General features: G+C 40.8%; 1 protein-coding gene across 1 annotated transcript in view; it reads right to left on the reverse strand.

The window, feature by feature from the left end:
- The window catches only part of LOC102309875 (potassium voltage-gated channel subfamily H member 5), a 22518-nt gene extending 2896 nt beyond the window's left edge, over positions 1-19622 (reverse strand). The window contains exons 1-13 of the mRNA XM_042225772.1: positions 19414-19622; positions 17912-18035; positions 17546-17652; positions 17269-17397; positions 15166-15281; positions 14674-15066; positions 14467-14556; positions 12454-12883; positions 8077-8276; positions 7238-7490; positions 6856-7052; positions 2344-2783; positions 1651-2114 (exon numbers count right to left, since the gene is read on the reverse strand). Coding sequence (XP_042081706.1) covers positions 1651-2114; positions 2344-2783; positions 6856-7052; positions 7238-7490; positions 8077-8276; positions 12454-12883; positions 14467-14556; positions 14674-15066; positions 15166-15281; positions 17269-17397; positions 17546-17652; positions 17912-18035; positions 19414-19486 — 3016 coding nt within the window. The 5' untranslated portion in view covers positions 19487-19622. The remainder of the gene's footprint in view (positions 1-1650; positions 2115-2343; positions 2784-6855; positions 7053-7237; positions 7491-8076; positions 8277-12453; positions 12884-14466; positions 14557-14673; positions 15067-15165; positions 15282-17268; positions 17398-17545; positions 17653-17911; positions 18036-19413) is intronic.
- Positions 19623-20366: the final 744 nt, after the last annotated feature.

Consider the following 20366-nt stretch of genomic DNA (forward strand, 5'->3'; position numbering starts at 1 on the left):
TCCATCCATCCATCCATATGCCATTCCATCCATCCAATCATATCCATACAGCATAATTTGTGTCTCCTTGACTTGTTATCTCCATGTGGGCACCTACAATTAAGTATTTGTGTTCTATCTATCTATCTATCCATCTATCCATCCATCCATCCATCCTACTATTTCCCTCCTTATTAGCACTGATGTTTAAAGATGGTTCAGAAGTCAGTGCAAAAGTGTTGCTTTGTTTGTCAACTGCTAAATAAAAATCATATTTAAAGAAAGTCAAGTGTAAATCCACTGTAATCGGTATCCTCCTGTGACTCACCTGGATTAAACAAAACATTGTGACATGAAACCCGCTTGCGTGTTGCACTTTCCAGTTTAAAGGCAGACTTTTGTGTTACATAAGAGAAGAAACTAAACAACAGATGGTGAGCAGGCATTACTTTTCATTACTCATTTCACAGTTGACAGGCTCCCTCGGATGCATGCAAGGTCGTCTCTGAACGTAACATAGAACAGACATACTTAACAGTCACATGCTTGGACCCTTACAGTTCACACAGAATTTCCCCAGTGGCTTCATAAACCACCAAAAAATATGAACAAACTGAGTTTAGTGCACCTTCCCTTTAGATATGCATAGTGAACCATCATTTAAATGATTAAAACAGGATATGCAGTACCATTTATCTTACAAAATGGCTAATAAATAGAAATCGTTCAAATTCAGTCTGAGAACAAAGATACCTGAGCAAGATGCAAAGCTACGTGAAGAAAAATGCACAATGAGTCTGCTGCAAAAACCTGGTGACATGTTCGCATCCTGAAGGAAAAGAAACCTTTAACAAAAATGTAAAAGTGGCATTATTGCATTGCTGTCCTTTATTTTTACATGCACAGGAAATGAGTTTTTAAATAAGACAATGCATATAGATTTATATGTATATATAACATTAGATTTCATCAAAACAGCTCGCAGTGAGGCTTTGCTATTGTAAGGCACATTTAATTACCTGATAATTAACTCGGAAGGTAGTCGCTCCACTGAGGATGAGCAACAAAAACTCTGGATTTCCCTCCTAAATAAGATAAAGCTGTGTATTTATAATACACTGTGCATGATTAAATGCTCACTGAGCTTCAGCTTGTCCACAAAATAGAAATGTGAACTTCAAGGTTTTCTACCAAGAAAACAAACAAAATAAAAAAACTAAAACAACTCTAAGAAAAACAATGATCAACACTTGAACGGAATCTCCAGAGATCACAATCGTAAAGAACAACTACTCCATCGTACTATATTGTTATCAAATTGCACCTGTTCTTGCCAGCACCTCATCAAGCATCATTCCTTCTTTGTGCTGTAAGTTAAGTCATAATTCTTTGTCCCTGCTTTCCTCTCTCACAACACAAGTGATCTCATAAGTTAAAAGCTACAAGTATAAGATAATGTATTCCACCTGGAATCCTTATGGTGCTAACACAGGTAACATTTTCTGCATGCAATCAAGATATTAAAACTTGTGACTCCAGCAGGACTATGCACTAGATGCTTATCGTAAATTACATTTTTTTTTTTTTATTAAAGTGAAGTAAAATTTAACAAGATCTCTCGTCCGTCTGTTTTGGGTGAAGCCGGCCTGGAGGCGGTGACCGAGTCTTGACTTTTCCGTCTTGCTTTTGGAGAGGACGCTGGCGGCAGTGAGAGTCTTTTTACTGACAGCAGCCTGAGGATCTCGCTCACCTGAGCCTCGAGCAGCGACAGTCTCCCGCTCAGTATCTGAATGTCTGCTTTCAGCTCCAGCTTGGCCGCGTGGAGCGTCGCTTGAAGCAGCGCTTGCTCAGACAGCGGCTGCACGAATGAGTGTCTGAGGGAGACCTCGGCGTAAACCCCGAGGCTGTGCTCGAATGGATTTCTCTCCATGGGGCTCCTTTCCATCGGGCTTCGCTCGAAGGAGCTTCTTGAATCTCCTGCTCGGTCGATGCGTGGATCGCTCTTTGTGATACCACTGTCGCAGGAGTCGGTAATTGGAGGGCGCATTGATCCTAGCCTTCGCCTCTGCTCCAAACCCCTGCCTCCTGATTCGTGGTCGTTTGAGGGACCCAGAAACTGACGAACTCTTATGTTACTGTCAGGAGCGTGGATTTCTGGGCTAAACTGTGATTCCCCATAGAACAGTGCTGTGCTGATCGGCTACACGCACCCTGACTCAGTACGTGCATATTCAAGACTGGTCAATCTAGTGACTAGCGACATTCAGGCAGCACCCTACACTGCTCGAAGAGTAGCTATCCTCTGTCTACGACTAAGAATAGATCGTGCTCCGGTCTCAGCAGCTATGTGAGGTTTATCTAAACTTTGCCCAGCCTCTCACACCTCTGCCGCTCCCTGCGTTACCCTCTCCACCTGCACCACTGCTCTGGCCAAGCCGGCTCTCTGGACAAGGCTTTGATGCAGACCCCACCGCCTCCATTGTGAGCCTTTGCTCTGACTTTTCAGGCATGTTGCAATTGTTCCCCCCTCCTGCTGAGGTGTTCTCCTGCTGCTGCTGAGGAGATGCTGAGTGACTGGGCTGAGTGTAAGAGTTTGAGTCAGTGTGGTGCTGGGGGTGCTGCTGCATCTCCACCTGCACGCAGTTGTGATCTAAGTAAGTGTTGGACTCTCCTGTTTGAGCGTCTCTGTGCTGTCTGAACTTCTGGAACAGCTTGCGAACCGGGTGGTCTTCGGGAATCGACAGAGTCACGTCACTCTGATGCGCCTGCTCCCTCCTCACATCGGCAATCTTCCTGAAGATGACCTGCAAGAGGGAGAGTGCGTGCATGAGGACACTGATACAGGACACACTGTAAATTGTAACTTACAGTGTGCATGCTCTAGTGCTCGACCTGGACGAAGCAAGTTGTACAATGTCCGTATAATGCAGCTTCAAAGCAAGGACAGCTGCCTGCAGCTGTTGTGAATGCTGAAATATTTATGAGCTGAAAGCTGTAATGCACAAGGGAAACCGTTAATGGAGCAACAAGTCAATAATGGAGGACAATTTAGGCTCTGAGTCTTTCCTGATTCCTTCTGAAGACAAAGAAAAGAAATGTCAATAAACTCCAAGCGTCTCACTACCTTCCGATACCACTCTGGTAGAAACTTTCAGTGCTGGTGTACCTGAGAAGTTAATCTGTGAAACACTTACCCCCATGAATCCCAGGTTAAAGCCCACTGTGTACAAAGCTCCCACTATTTCAACTGATATATTAATAGTGTAATAGTTAGCATCAACTTCTTTAATATCATTTTTGGATTTCTGAAATATAGTTTATCTCCATTAAATATACACTCAACAAAAATATAAACGCAACACCTTTGTTACTGCTCCCATTCCCCATGGGATGGACGTAGAGACCTAAAATTCATTCCAGATACACAATATAACCATCCCTCCCAAACAGTGGTCACAAATCAGTCCAAATGTGTGGTAGTGGGCACATCTGCCATATTGAGATAATCCATCCCACCTCACAGGTGTGCCACATCAGGATGCTGATCTGACATCATGAGTAGTGCACAGGTGTACCTCAGACTGCCCACAACAAAAGGCCACCCTGGAATGTGCAGTTTTGTCTCACAGCAAAATGCCACAGATGCCACAAGCAATGAGGGAGCGTGCAATTGGCATGCTGACAGCAGGAATGTCAACCAGATCTGTCGCCCGTGCATTGAATGTTCATTTCTCAACCATAAGCCGTCTCCACAGGCGTTTCAGAGAATATGGCAGCACATCCAACCGGCCTCACAACCGCAGACCTCGTGTAACCACACCAGCCCAGGACCTCCACATCCAGCAGGTTCACCTCCAAGATCGTCTGAGACCAGCCACCCAGACAGCTGCTGGAACAATTGGTTTGCACAACCAAACAATTTCTGCACAAACTGTCAGAAACCGTCTCAGGGACGCTCAACTGCATGCCCGTCGTCCTCATCGGGGTCTTGACCTGACTCCAGCTCGTCGCCGTAACAGACTTGTGTGGGCAAATGCTCACATTCGATGGCGTCTGGCACGTTGGAGAGGTGTGCGCTTCACGGATGAATCATGGTTCACATTGTTCAGGGCAGATGGCAGCTGAGAATGTCCCAGTTCTTGCATGGCCAGCATACTCACCGGACATGTCACCCATTGAGCATGTTCGGGATGTGCTTGACCGGCGTATACGACAGCGTGTACCAGTTCCCACGAATATCCAACAACCTCGCACAGCCATTGAAGTGGAGTGGACCAACATTCCACAGGCCACAATTGACAATCTGATAGACTCCATGCGACGATGTGTTGCACTGCATGAGGCAAATGGTGGTCACACCAGATACTGACCGGTTCTGGGTCCCCAGACCCCCAATAGCGCAAAAAACTGCACATTCCAGGGTGGCCTTTTGTTGTGGGCAGTCTGAGGTACACCTGTGCACTACTCATGATGTCAGATCAGCATCCTGATGTGGCACACCTGTGAGGTGGGATGGATTATCTCAATATAGCAGATGTGCCCACTACCACACATTTGGACTGATTTGTGACCACTGTTTGGGAGGGATGGTTATATTGTGTATCTGGAATGAATTTTAGGTCTCTACGTCCATCCCATGGGGAATGGGAGCAGTAACAAAGGTGTTGCGTTTATATTTTTGTTGAGTGTAGATTAGAAAACCAATGTAGAAGACAGCTACTAATGGGCTCGGCTGCCCATAAGTAATCTACAAAATGTCTAGGACCTGTTATGTTATTAAACATGCAAAGAACTCTTAAGTCACTGCTTATTTCTTTATATTTTGCTTTAAAGAAGTCAGACTTCCCTATTATTATTTTTTCAAAGTGCTCTTGAGTAGTGTCTCTCCAGGCTTGGCTGCTTGTTTACTCATTTTCAGTCCAGTACTTGTACACAGGATGTTAAGCCACTTCAACATGTCCTATGAATCATTCATGTTAAGACCTGACACAGGACCTGAAAGATGCATCTGGCCCTTCAATGTTGACTGAAGCCTCCTCAGAAGTGGCCTCAATGGAAGTGTGTTTGTCAAGGAGCCATTCTCAAGGAAGTAAAACTGAGGCTGAGGTATGCCAAATTACACGAGGACTGTGCTGAAAGTCAGTGGCAATGGTCCCAAACACACTGCCAATGCAGTAAAAACATACCTGGATAGACAAAACACACCATCAAACACTATCAGCATGGATTGGCCTCCCCAGAGGCCCGCACTTCAACATTATTGAAGCAGTGTGGGATCATTTTAACAGAAAACTGAACTAAAGGCAGCCAAAATCCAAAGAAGAGCTTTGAATTTCCTTCAAGAAGCCTGGAGACTGAAGACTACTTAAGAAATAACAAGAAAGCTTGTCTGAGAGAGGCCGTGTTGAAGAATAAAGGTGGTCATACCAAATACTGTTTTTAAAGCTCATTAGGAATTGTACACACTCTGTTTTTGCCTCATATACTGTATACTGTCCATGTATGTTTGCACAGGTTTCAATAAACCACTGCACCTATTTCCCATTTTCCTAACAAAACATAAAGAAATGAAGAGGGCTTGAGACTTTTGCAAAGTCCAAATACCTGCCACAAAACTGTGCCAATTAATATTTACTACACAGCACTTCCAACAATTGCTCAAACATTCTTAAAAGGCTGATCTGCTTTGTTACAGCCAGAGTTTGAGCTGTTATGAGTCTGTTTAATTCCTTCAAATTTTTTAAACCTACATCCTCAAAAGTATTTCATACATCTCAGTCCTGAACAAAGAACACAACAGACTACGTGCCCTGGGATGACTTGACGCGATATGAACATCCATTAAGAACTTAAAAGATAGTATTACAGCAGAATGTATAAGAAACCTACTCTTGTGGCTGGAAAGCAAAGCATCTCCGTGCTGTAGTGGGATCAATATGTGTAGCCAGGAGAACCTTTATGAAATATTAGAGCCTTAGTTTGGACCGGCTAATTGTTCGGCTTTGAACTAATTTTTTGTCACTGTCCTTTTTACAGATTGGGGAAATTTGGATGGAGACAGTGTGCATGTGCTGATTTATTTACATTTATCCTCTTCACATTTGAGCTGTTCACTCTCAGTTTGTAATTTGATAAAAAAGGCTTTCTGAGCGGTCGATACAAAGACAATGTGCTATATATATATATGTATATATATATATATATATATATACAATCCATTTACCATTACACACTTTATGGAAAACTGTATACAACTCTGCATTGCACTCAGGTATTCCATGCTGCCTAGCTCAAGGCCACAGCACATGTTGTATGAATGAAGTCTCATCTGCAAAGAAGGGATTTGATTCTAATTTTTGATTCTAAAATTTGGCACAAACACCATTTCTTTCTCTATTTCTCCTTTTATTTTAAATTTAATGATCATTTAAGTACTAAACACACATATAGATATGTGTGTTTAGCATATGCATGGCAAGACATTACAAAATGCTTTGCAATACAAACAAAATAAGAAAAAGTGTTTTTTATTCATACTGTCAGTTGGTGAAAAGTTGTGGTTATAGATGTTCCTGTGCACTGGGTTTGGTTGCTCAGCTCTTGATGATGTAGGAGTTTGTAGATGGAGAGTTTATGTTGTAAAGAAGCAGGTTTGGTTGTATTGCATTTGTTGTAGATTGTAAAGACTGATTCACTTGCAGTCCATTGCACCTCGGTAATTTTAGTAGTGTAATGTACAATGTTGAAGTCCAGCTGGGTGGGAGCTGTGCACCCTGTTATCTCTTTTGCCTATGACAACAAAATGCAATCAGTAATCCCTTGCTTTAAGATGACACTAACATCCTTTACTAAAAGACAGGACAGTGAAAGTTTTACCCGTTTTCGCAAATTACAGGTGAGGATGAGGTTGCGGGAGAAAGAATTGGCGAACGCGGTGTAAAACTCCAGCACCCGCATCAGAGCCTCTCTCCGGATGACGTGCAGGTCGCAGTACGTCAGAGCGCGCACATTCGCACAGGCTCGAGCCAGCGTGGTCTCTTTCCAGAATGCATCTCCAAACACGTCACCTTTACCTGAACAGGGCCAGATATCATATAAACATCTGTTGGCTCAGATAAATATAAATAAAATGGGATAAAGTCGAACACATATAGGTTGTAAAGCATAAAAAGGACTTCAGAAAACTTTGCTCTAACTTCAACTGAGAGCAGCAGGTACAACTTTGCTTGGTCTATTTCACAATATTGCCCTGGATTACCTAGTATTGCGATGACCTCATCATCTTGGATGACTTCGAGTGAACCCGAGACTACAAAACAGAGCGTATCAACGCTCTCCCCGATGTGGAAGATGAGGTCTCCAGGTGCACAGTGTGTAGTCTGAAACTCCACGGCGAGAGAGCGCAAACAGCCGTCACTTGCCAGGCGAAAAGCTGGATGGTCATTGAACACCTGTCTGTTGAGGTGGACGCAGATGTCTGCACGCATGTCTTTAGGACAGATGGAGAGAACCTGAAAGACATGGTGAGATTTGTGCAGCAAACACTTAATGCATCATCACTGGAGGACATTAAATATGTAGCACATTTCCGCTGCTCATTTAGCAGATGTTTTACTAAACGTTTTAAAAATAGAACTGCAGAGACATGAAAGCTGCTTCTTTAAATAATCTTTAAACTCCAGATGTTGGACCATGTGATCTGATTTACTTCATGAGAACAACAATGGTAATGTTGTTACTGACTGCATGGACTGTAGAAGTTCAGGACCTAAAAGGCAGATATGGGAGGCAGGCAAGATTTAACCAAGGGCATAAACTTTAAATAGGTTTTTGGGAAAGCCAATAAATGAAAACATGAAATCCAAAAGATAAATCCCCCCCAGCAGATGATTAGGGCTTCACAGAGCTGAGATCTCCACATTGTAGTGTCAGTCTGGCATTAAAGGGACAAACAGAAATAGCTGAGGAGCCTAACTTCATGGGACTATCCTAAGATCTCCAACAAGTACCCTGGCAAACTGCATTGGTATGTATCTGACAAGTAATGGCACATCCGTTTTTGAAAGCACCCCCTGAAACTTTTGCACAGATTTGTACCTTGTCTGTGTCAATGCCCTTCGACATGGCCCAGGTGGAGACGATGAAGTCCATGACCCTCTCGCTCAGACCTTTGGGAACCTGGTAAAGTTTAAGGAAGTCACGCACATTGTTGAGCATCTCGTGGTAGCGATTTGTGTTGGTGTACATCTGCTGGAAGATGGTGGTGACGTTTCCAAAGATTGTGGCATATAGCAGCGCTAAAAGAAAAGACGGAAGAGCAAGAGTTCATCTTATTTATTCGAATCTAACGTTTTCATTCATCCGCCTTCTTACGCTTATCCGAGACATGACCATCTCTTCCAGCTCATCTGGGGGGACAAGTCATTCTCAAGCTAGCCAAGAGAACTAATCTCTCCTGTGAGAGATAAATGCTTTTAGATAACAAATAATCATATTTATGGGATCACAGTATCCAACTTTCATACCTCAAATTTAGAGTTAAATATTGTTGAGGAAACTGCCTATGACAAAACATTTCAGTGGAATATATATGTGACTAATGGAGTATTTAACACGAAAAAAAATTTATATTTGGATTAAAGATTAAATAATTAATTGAGATCTAATCCAAAACTTTATTCCCTTAATTTTTTCTGCTTGTCCAATTAAGGGTTAGAGTCCCAGCTGTTATAGAGCAAAATTCCAGGTGAGGTTACTGGTTTATGACGGGAAAAAACCGGAGCATGCTGATATTTAACTGTCCTTTAAGTGTTTTCCACGCTACCGGCTTCCACACAACCACGTGAAGACTTTTTCCCTCCAAATGACATTCTAGGAACAAACCAGCTCATCTACTTGCCTTTCTAGACCTTCGGGGACTTTTGTGACTTGTCATAAGGTCAAAGGTCATTTTTCCACCTGATGAGGAGTTAACCTGTAGACCCTGTTCATGCAGAACAGTTGCTCCTCCAGGCCACTCTGAGGGAAATCTTGTTAGCGCTCATCTGCAGTCGTATGGCTGGAGTAAGAGTACAGCACCATCAAAGACTCTTCTTTTTTCTTTTTCTTTTGATAATCACCAAATTATGCCATTTGATTATGATTGCTCAAACCTTTGCTTGCCTCTCTTTATCACAATCCCCTGATTTATACATGACTAACACTTGATCAATGATGCTGTAATTACATAATCGCTGGTGCACAAATGAAAGTAATTTTAAGATTTCAAAGATTTTACAGTGATAGAAAAACGAAAACCTTAAAAACAGTGTGGATGTCCATCTGACGTGATGCTGTATAAGCACTACAAGCATATAATCATTATATCTTGGTTCTACAATAATATAGTACTGTTTGCATTTTACATTTTGGATAAACTCTTTAGTGAATTTTATTTATTTGTTTTTAATAATTTTGTTTGTTTTGTTTTGTAATTTACTGAAAAGTAAATGTACACAAAACAGCACTGCTGACAGTGCAGTTTTCTTAAATACATGCATGCATAGCCTGATATACACAACGAGGGATGGGCTAACTCTTTATGATATCATTTCTAATCCACAGTTCCTGGGTAGGAGTGCCGTGCTGCAGTGACCTCAAAGAGTCACTCAGCATCTCTTACTGTGAGGTTTTATCCACTCAACGGGAAAGCTTCATCTCCGGTCACCACAGCAGGATCACAGAGGTTAGGATACATATCTAACGTGATGGCTCATTGTCCACTTACTACACCCGAGCCTGCAGGCAAACTGGCCCTCTCTTCGATTCCTTTTCCACTCAAATAATTACCGTATCTATAGCAGGAGATTTATGCGCCATAATTGAAGCCGACACTGCAGTGTGACTGAATGATCATCGTGATCCAGGCGCCATCAGAATAATGGGTGTTTACTTTCGACTGTACGAAGCTTGAAGCGTGGCTGTCACTTTCTGTGTTCTCACTGGTTTTATTGCATCACTATACATGCTGTTTTAGAGGGTTGGGCCAAAGGTTAGTGCACAAAGGTGAGTGATGACCAAGGTACTGTAGAGGCACTGAGATCAAAGGTGAAGCTATTACTCTGTCTGCAGTGTGTGATGAAAGCAGCAAACAGGCTGGAGTAAAAATAGGCCTTTCTATTTTGGTGAATTGGAACCACAAAAGATTACTAAGACACCAAAGATATAACTTAGAAACCACTAATGTAGTTACAGTACTAAGTTCTAGATAGTTTTGAAGTTAGCTAAGGAATATGGCGTGACTTATACGTAGACTTATATAACATAATGCATCATTTCTAAGTTCATGTTATAAGCTTCATCCTCATCAATTTGACAGTCGTGTCCCATTAAATACTGAAAGTCACGCAACACAGGGAATGTAAAGAACAAATATCTGTATTTGCTGAAAATTTAAGGGTAATTTGGGAATAAATGAAGTCTTTAACTTTGACTTTCTTCATGAAGTTTCTACTGACCATGAGAAATACAGAAGAATGCAATGACATTTATTCCCTGCATTGAAAAAACGACTGACTGAATTAACATGCAATACTTTTCTGATGTGACGACCGGCTCTCAGACAGACATTCACAGAGCAGGCTGTGATGGGCGCTGAACATGTCACTTTTGATTATTGACAAAGCCGAAACTCAGAGTGGTTCAAGCACCGAGGCTGCAGCTAAACGTGAAACCATGACCAGAATGAAAAGAGGAAAATGTTGTCTGTGGATCATTTAGCGCTATAAGGAATAAATACTTACTTCACTTTCTGAATATTGAATTCTGTCATTATCGAAATGTGATTTTAAATAATAATTAACTGTCCGTTTGGTCAATTAGGGTGGCAGGTACAGATAGACAACCTATTTACATCCCTGATTTAGAGCATGCTTCCAGGCCTTTAGGAAGAGATTTTCTACTGAAAATGTTTTTCAATGGTTTAAATGGATGTTTAATTGATGTTTCTGTGACGCTAATACACACACCAGCCAATCACATGACACCAGCTCAGTGCATTTAGGCATGTAGTCATGGTCAATTTGATGTGCTGAAGTTCAAACTGAGCATCATGATGGGGAAGAGAGGCGATTTAAGGGAATGTGGTGTGGTTATTGGTGCCAGACGAGCTGGTCTGAGTTTTCCAGAAACTGCTGATATAGTGGGATTTTCTCCTTCAAACATCTCTAGAGTTTATAGAGAATGGTCTGAAAAAGAGAAGAAATCCAATGAGCGACAGTTCTCTGGGTGAAAAGGAAAATTTTCAGGGCACACTTTGAGCCGCTCAGTCTACATGAGTATTGTTGCTGACCATGTCCATCCCTTTAGGAACACAGTGCACCCATCTTCTGATGGCTGCTTCCAGTAGGATAACACATCCTGTCACAAATCATCTCAAACTGATTTCTTGAACATGACAATGAGTTCACTGTACTCATAGCCACCATATCTCAATCCACTAGAGCACCTTTGTTATATGGTGTAATGGGATGTTCAGGTGTCAAATCTGCAGCAACTGTGTGATGCTATCACGTCAGTATGGTCCAAAATCTCAGAGGAATGTTTCCAGCGCTTTGTTGAATCTATTCCTTGAAAAATTAAAGCAGTTCTGAAGGAAAACAGGGGCCCAGCTCAGTCCTAGCAAAGTATTCCTTAATAGTGTCCACTGAGGATATGCACATTAAAAGGTTAGGAGGAAGTTGCAATAAATAAAGATAAATGGTTCAAAAATATTTTGTGAAAACTAGAAATTCAACTGATTTGCAATGTTTCACTTTCACTTTGTTGAAAATGTAAAAAGAGACAGCAAAGTCAACTCTGCCATGAAATTTTTCAATAGTGGTTGCATAAATATATTAGTGTCTAAGCAAAGTCATCTCTAAATACATCAGTAATGCCATACACTATGTTAACTATGGGAAAAAGCAGCCATGTATTGATCACAGCGTGCTGGGACTTAATATCCTGCACAGATCCTCATGTTTTAGAACATGCGTACCATATGTTGCTTTACTGGCAGCTGGTAAATAGCCAGCAGGACTGTGGAGAGCACGTTATCTTGACTAGCGTGCAAGGAAGTGTAACCAGACTGTTTCATCTCCTGCAAGGTTCAACTACCATATTATGAATGGATGAATGCACGAATGACATCAAAGTATGTATGCTTTGTTTAGTGTGGAGTGATGGGGAGACAGGGCTGTTTTTGTTGTTACAGAGCTGTTGTTCTGGTAAACTTCACCCACAAATGATGCTACTGAATATGGTTAAAACATCCTTTCCCAGCTCCAAGTACAGTTTAAAACTCATGGATCGTTCCATTATATGGCTGTATTACTCACATTGTGGCTGCTAGTTAAATGTTTCCTGTGCCATTTTCAAAGGTTTTGTGAAACCTTTGGAGAAACTGTTAAATGTGATGCATGTTGGAAATACAGTGTGTGGTGACTGGGTACTCACAGCCCACCATCATCATAGCCACGGAGAAAATCTTCTCGCCATCTGTTGTTGGAGCAATGTTACCAAATCCAATGGTGGTCAGGCTAGTCATGGTGAAGTAGAGAGAAGAAATGTACAGCGTGTCTTTGGTAGGACCTCCTTCCCACCGGCCATTACCGCTAGTGTTGTAGCGGTAAGGAGTTCCAATACTCAGTGCCAACTGGTAGAGCCAGCTGTCTGTCTTAATGGTGTTGGTGGTCTCATCAATGACCTCGTGGTCACCAATGCTGTACCAAATGCAGGCAAGCCAGTGAGCCACCAGGCCGAAGACACACACCAGCAGGACCAGGACTGCAGCTCCATACTCCAGGTAGTGGTCCAGTTTTCGGGCTACGCGGCCCAGACGGAGCAGGCGGATGACTTTAAGGGAACTGAAGAGGCTGCTGAGACCCTACAGAGAAAGAAAGTGAAAATGTGAACCAGATATCCAGAATAAAACATACAATACATTGTACATTGTACATCAGATGAAAGCTGCATTATTATCTTATGTTAAAAATTTACACTGGTTTTCATGATTAAAATGATTTCACCTTAAGAGAAGAAAATATCTGTCAAGTCAATAAAACAAGTTTAGAATGTGTAAAATCATTAAAAACAGAGGATTCATGTGACTGGTGGAAGACAATCCGAGAGAGTATGGCAACTTAAAGAGGTGCGCTTTGAGAGGGAACTCCAGAGTTTAGGAGCAGAGCATCTGAAAGCTCACATTGTATTCAGTTGAGGGGAAGGGACAGTGAGATGGAAGGAAGAAGAGTGCGAATGGGTGTGTTGATGTGCAGAAGTTAAGAGTGGTACTGCAGAGCGATGTTGTGGTCTCAAAGGTGATGAGCAGAATCTTGATATCATTATGATATGATATTAGCCAAAGAAGCTGCTGATGGGCCTGTATGTTGTGACTAATGGAGGCAGTTCTGGTAATGATCCGAGCACCAGGAAGAGAGAAGACCTGAGAAGAGTCGTCAATAGGGAGGGAAACATTTACATTTACACAAGGTGGACTGGTGTCAGTGAGGAGAACCTTGGTTTTATCACTATTCGATTTGATAAAGTTTACAGGAGTACCAGGATTTGATTTCCTGGAGGCAAACACAGAGAGCAGTGGTACGAAAAGTGGTGGAACATTTGGTGCACAGGCAGAGCTGCATGTCATCAGCATAACATTGGAAACTGATATTAAATCTATGGAAGACATCCCAGAGGAAGTAGACAGATGATAAATAAAAGAGGCTCCAGGACAGATCTCTGTGGGATGCCAGTGAAATTTAACATTTCACTGACTCCACCTTGTTTTTTAAAAACTTTAATGTGATCATAAGGGGTAGGTACAAAAAAAACAAGGGCCATATGGAGGTTTTGCAGTCAGGTGACCAATAACCACGTGACATTAACTTGCCCACGATTTTAAACATGTGACAGTCATGGTGATGATGTAGAATCAAGTGAAGAAGGCCACAGTAACACTAGATACTGGTCAAAAATCATATGGGAACCACTGTTGGTGAAGGGAAAAATTAGTATTCCCTTACTGGTTGTGTGTGGTTGGTCACTCGCTTTTACACCTAAGACCATTTTAGAATCATCAATAAACCTAACCCATTCATGTCTTTGGATAGTGGGAGGAAGCCCCAGCCTCCTCCTGGATTCAAACCCAGGACCTTCTTGCTGTTAGGTCACGGTAAACACTGGATTTTGTAGATATCATTGTTGACAATACTAATGTTCTGGGTGAAAAACTCAAAACAAAGAGCTCAAAGACTCTGCAATGTGATTATTCAGTGTGGTTTTGTCACCATAAGGGATCGATAATATGACCTGATTTCCATCCATTCATCCATCCAATTTCTTCCGCTTATCCAATTCAAGGTCGCGGGGCGGGGGGGCTGGAGCCTATCCAAACTGTCATAGAGCAAGAGGCATGGGACAAACCATATTTATCACAGCATATTTAAAGAAATACAGAAATTTACTTACTGGGAGAACGGAGTCTTCAGTCCGTGTGCTATTTCTGTGGAAATGTGACTCACGAAGATGACCCGTGGAAGAGGCATGTGTGAGGATATCCTACATTAAAAAAGAACAGTAAAGCAGAAACGTTTTAATGTATACGTGGAAAGACATACCATTGTCTGAGCAATTAATCCCGCATTAAAAGAATTATCTTTATTAAAGTTTACTCACATCATCACCGTTTTCAAAGGCGTTGATGATATCATAGGGCAGGCAGGACAGCAGGTCGATGACAAACCACGTCTTTAGGTAATTCATTCTTATGAGCTTGGCATCTGAAATCACCTCTCCAGCTGGACCCACAAAGGTGGTGTGGAAGTTGAGCACAATGTCAACCAAAAAGATGACATCGACAACACTGTCCACAACCAGCCAGGCCAAGTTGTTCTGTTTGGTCCTGAAGGAAACATTATAGGGTACCATGATGGCAGTGTAGAAGGTGAGGATGAGGATGATCCAGTCCCAAGTGGTCTTGAAAGTGCAGTAGTGGAGGATGATGTGTGGAGGGGTCTTAGGGGCCTCCTGCTTGTACTGAGGGAGAATGTCTGATCCCAGCTGGAGAGCCTTTCATTGAGAGGAAACATTTGCCGTCATGATACAAGAACCTCTAAGCCATATTTAAAAGATACAGATTCTAGAAAGAAAATTCTGGGTCTTGCTCACCTCAGCCAGTCTGGAGGGCTTGTGGCTGACCTCCGACTTATTGAGTGGTGTTAACTGCTGCACCAGGTTTCGATTGTTGGCCAGTGCTCGTGTGAGCCTGGCAAACTTTGTCCACCCTATCCACAGACAGCAACACAGAATGCACAGGAAAACAACACGGCATCCGGCATTATTTAAGAATTAAGAAACATTTAAGAGCATTTAATGTTAAGATGTTTACATTTTACTGGAGTTTATGGGAGTATTAGGTGACGTTGATTTTCTTTGTTAAATGGGCAATAGATATCTTTTGACTTGAACTGAATTTGTGCAGTTGGATAAAAACACCATCTGCGTTTAGACTGGTTGCCTACTAGCCTTGCTTTAACTGTGCACTGCTGTCTGCTACCTGCCACAAGCACGACTGCTCAGCCAAAACAGGAAGAGGAGAGAGCATTTGTTTCCTGCTATATGAAATTAGGAATGTTCACAACACTTCAACACTTGGAAACTTTACCCAGCAAAAGAAAACCTGGTCCACTCCCAGAGGAAGCACAGAAGGAAAAGACAAGTGACAGAAACTGAAGGAAAAATAAAAGTGATCCCAATTTCAATTGACATTATTTCTACAAGATTTATAATAAACAAGTCCCGTGTACTTGCATCGACTAAATCAAAGAATCTCTATGTGCTTGTCTCTTTTTCATCTGTTTTGACAAAGAGTCAAACTTTGAAGGTATCCTGTTACATACACAAACAAGTGTGGCGCCATATTTGAAGTCAGTTGCATGAGGGGCGGTCTCATTTTCTTTTTGTAATTTTTCCCACAGTGTTTTGTTAGCCGGTGAATGGAAATAAACAGGTTTAGGCTCTCACCTGTTGATTAGTATCACCATTATGTTGGTATTGACCGAGTGCACCATTCAGTGCTGTGACATCATGTCTGATCAATTACGTCTCAGAGATGTTGGGGATTATCTTACTACAAAAATTTGTTTTTGTTTTTGTTTGTTTTTTACATTTTTTCCTGCATTTTTGCAATTGTTATGATCTGTCTCTTTTCACATTCTCTCTATGTTTTGAATTTTCACGTACTACCTTAGTTTCTTATTTTTTGTCTTTTAGTTCTTTGTTATAGTTTCTGTATATTATGGTCTATTTGTTTTATTTGTTCCTCCTACTTTCTTGTGTCTATGTGTCCCTGTTTAGTTATAGCTTCTCACTTCCTGTTTTAGTTTGGCAGTTATCTGTCTCCTAAGTCTTGTTACTAGCTTAACTTTTGTCCTCTTGTCTTGTTGTCTGGAATTGATTCGGCTGTGCCTTGTTACCCCTTTGTTTCCACTTTCTCTGATTACCCTGATGTGTATAAATAGTCCTGCCTTTGCTTTCCCCTCAGTCATTGTCTAAGTCTCTATGTTATCTCCCTTGAATGCTCCCTGTTAGTTTTTTTTTTTAATTATTATTTCTACTGGCTCCTTTCTTCAGATTTTTGGTGACTTTATTAATGGACTTTGAATTCAGTTTTTTTTTTTTTATAACAATCCTAATAAACGGTTAATTACGTCAGTCTCCAGCAACTGCATTTGGGTCCACTCCTTAAATGCACCATGCATATTGCACCGCTGCAGATTCATGATATAAATAAATCCTGACTTGAAAAATATTTAACTATTAATATATGAATAATAATATAATAGTATATAAAAACAATCTTCAGAAACCTGCCACACCCTTTTTTACCTCTGTGAAACAGGATTATTCATACAGCTACCTTCTCCTTGTGCCCTCACTGTCATTTAATTCTGCTTGGTGTATGGAAAAAGTCTCTGTGGCACAATTAATCCCCAGGGATATGGCACTGCATAGACTCACAGAGACCACTGTTCACTGACCCGGACACACAACACCTGGACAGTTGTATGTTACACACCAGGAAACTAATGTCTTATAAGTCAAAGCCACTCATGTGCAATCAAAATCTATAACACTCCTTTGTCTTTAATTGTAATGGCTGGACCTTTAGCGATAACTCCAAAGCTTTCAATGTGAAAATCCCAGAAATACAATGAAATACAGAATACTATCAGGTGGAAATTATTGGTACAGTAACATAAAGTCTCTCACCTCTTGTGGACTCATCGTCAATTGGCTGTTTGAACAGGGTGATGTCTCTGAAGGTGCAGAGGAAAAGCACCACCTTGTCATTTTCATTTCTGATTGGAGCTATCTGCATGTAAAGCCATATTGGTGTTTCTGTGGGAAGCAATCAAAAAACAAAAAGTAAATGACCAGATATCACTTCTAATCGTGCGTTTCTTTTTCTTTTTTTAACATTTATTCCTTAATTCATTTTATTTTTGTTTTTTGTTAAAATCTTGCAATTCAAATTTACAGTACTTACTATTCTTTGTATACAGCAGCACCTCATAGAAATTAGACTCATAGCTGTCAAATGTTTGTTTGATTTTGTCTATCGTATTTTTATCAGTCAGATCACCATACATGAAACTGCAAAATAAGACAAAGAGGGAAGAAAACATAGTGAAATGTGAATAACAGATTATGAGTTTCCATAATGTAAGGTTTATATATATGTTTTTTTTATACTTCAGGTTTGACTATTTCCAGGTATTTAGATTAGTTCCCCTTTTGATAAATAAAAAGTGGAGATTCAATATATAAAAAAAAAAACACACTAAAATTGTGGATTAAAGCTTCCAGTCAAGCACCAGAAAGAAAGGTGCTGCGTGCTTGAAGAGCATCTTACTTGCATGTGCTGCTCTTGTGCATCACATCTGCTCTGTGGTATCCAGACAGCTTGCAGAATCCATCATTGCTGTAAACGACTGGCCACTCCAGGACCTGTGCATTTCCCAACAGGAAGCTTGTTTCTGAGACAAAATACAGGAAATTTTAAACACCAAATTACAAATAAAGAAAACATATGTAATAAAACATATACCTTTTATTATTTATCAAATCGCCATACATTATTAAATCACCATAATGCAAGTTTATATTTACTACTGCATATAATGGAAACAAGATGCAAAAGTCATCCACATTTGTCTACCAGATGAGACGGAGAAAAGAAAAGCTGTTTAGGTTCCACTCATAATGCGAATCAAATATTGATGAAGAGCTGAAAACTTCTTCCACTTTACTGCAGTTTCAGAGCAGTCTGCAGTCTTCAGACAAAAGGGTGACTGAAATTCTTCCAAATTAAATTGCACACTTGAACTTACTGTACATGTTGTTCATTCTGCGGGCTTTTGTGGTCAGACATTCAGACAATAGAGACTGGATTTCAGATAACCACCACATTACTGAGGTGAAGAGTAAAGTTTACAGACACTGAATCAATGTTGCACCCCTCCATCTACGTTTGTAAGAAAAGCCTCTGGGTCTCATGAGAATAATGTCTGATTGCCTGCTGTGCACATAGTACTTTAAATATTTATGCCAGTAGTACAGTTACTGGCTGTTTTGCTGACATGCATTTCCTTTCTGGAACATAAAAAAGGTATACAGCAAAACTGCGCTCTACTCTCTGGTATTTGTAGCTAAGAGATAAAGTGCTATAAATCAAATTATACATCCCTGAAAAGAACATTAAGACCTTTAGGATTGGCTGCAAATCCAGTTCTTGTAAAAATGAGACTATATGTTCTCACATTAGCAGAACTTTACTCCTTAATACCACTGAACAAACACCATGCATCAAATCTGGAGCTGCAGATGGCCTAGATTTCATTCGTTTATGAACTTTAGCTTCTGCAACAATGCGCATAAATAAGGAACAACCTCACAAATCCTCAAACAAATGCTTTAAAACCCTCATATTGTGATAATCATAATATATGGTGGTGTAAAATTGCACTCATCACATAAATAATAATCTTTACTCTTACTTGATAAGTAAGACAAATAATTAGTGTTTTCCTAATTTTTTTTCTAGAGCTAATTTAAAAAGCCTCCCATAAGAGCAAACTATAATTTAGATTTTTCATTATTTATCCACATAATTCGGATAATGTGACTGTTTTTTGTTTTCTATATCAGAAGAAATGTGTCAGTCAACTTTCAGGTAAAAAAAATTGCTACTTAAAAGAAAAAAAATCAGCGATTGCTGATTCTGCTTCCCAGCAAATGGCACAAAAATAACACACGTCGGTATACTTCAGCATCCCAGTCCTGTGTGGTTCCCTGGCTGAGAAATAAAATCGGAAGCATCACTTATTTCTGTTTCCATTGCAGAGTCAAACTCACCGCTGGACCGCCGGACTATATTCTCCAGGAAAGTGTTCTGCGGAGCCACCAACCCTCTCTTGCCCCCATGCATTATGGAGGTTTCAGGTCAGAGACTCGGTGCTGCTCGGTGGTCGTGCTGGTACTAACTGACCCTTCTCCGTTGTCTGCCCGGCGGGAGCCTGGTCCACCGGAGTCAAGATCGCTACGATGGAGCTCTGTGTATCCGGACTGAGGCTTCAAAAATAAAAGCCTCTTTGTAATCATATGGAGCTGGGCCAGATTTGGAGCTGGTTGGGTGCACAAAGTCAATTGTAATTAATATCCACCGATGCTTACACTGTAGCCACACTAATCTACACTGGCCCAACACTGGACTAACTGTTAGTTCTTGATAAAACAAACTTTTATTTTTAAGGTCTTTTTCTAGAGTATTGCTGGTATTATTGTCTCAGGTTTCCACTTTATACATAACTCCGTCCAGACGCACGAGCTGGCCTGAAATGTCTGATTTCTTTCCGCATTAATTTAAATGCTGGGGTTGGACGCGTATTTGTATTTAAAATACGTGTTAAAATATGGGGTTTTATATTTTTTCTTTTTAATACTCAGAAAACGTGCATGATGATGAAACATCTGATATCAGGAATTTGTTCAAGTATAATTCAAACAGGTCATCCTTTCATGGGTTTATTAGGAAGCTGGAGGAAAATACAGTTATATCGATACATGAATGTGCAAAAGTCTTCATTTCTTTACATTTTGCTTCCAAGGAGCCAGGCTTTTTTTTTGTTATATTTTTAGTCAAAAGCAATAATTCTCCAGGCTTTAAAATAGAATAGTAATTAATCCAAATGTGAAATTATTGGCTCAAATCATTGACAGTATGTATAAAAGTTAGGACAGAGACACAACAGTGAGTGTCTACAGTCATCTTTAAAACACGGTGACGGCTTTGTCATGAGTGGGGGCAG

This window comes from Haplochromis burtoni, unplaced genomic scaffold (genome assembly GCF_018398535.1).
Source record: "Haplochromis burtoni strain Fernald_Lab_line unplaced genomic scaffold, NCSU_Asbu1 Contig_8, whole genome shotgun sequence".
NCBI classification, from domain to species: domain Eukaryota; kingdom Metazoa; phylum Chordata; class Actinopteri; order Cichliformes; family Cichlidae; genus Haplochromis; species Haplochromis burtoni.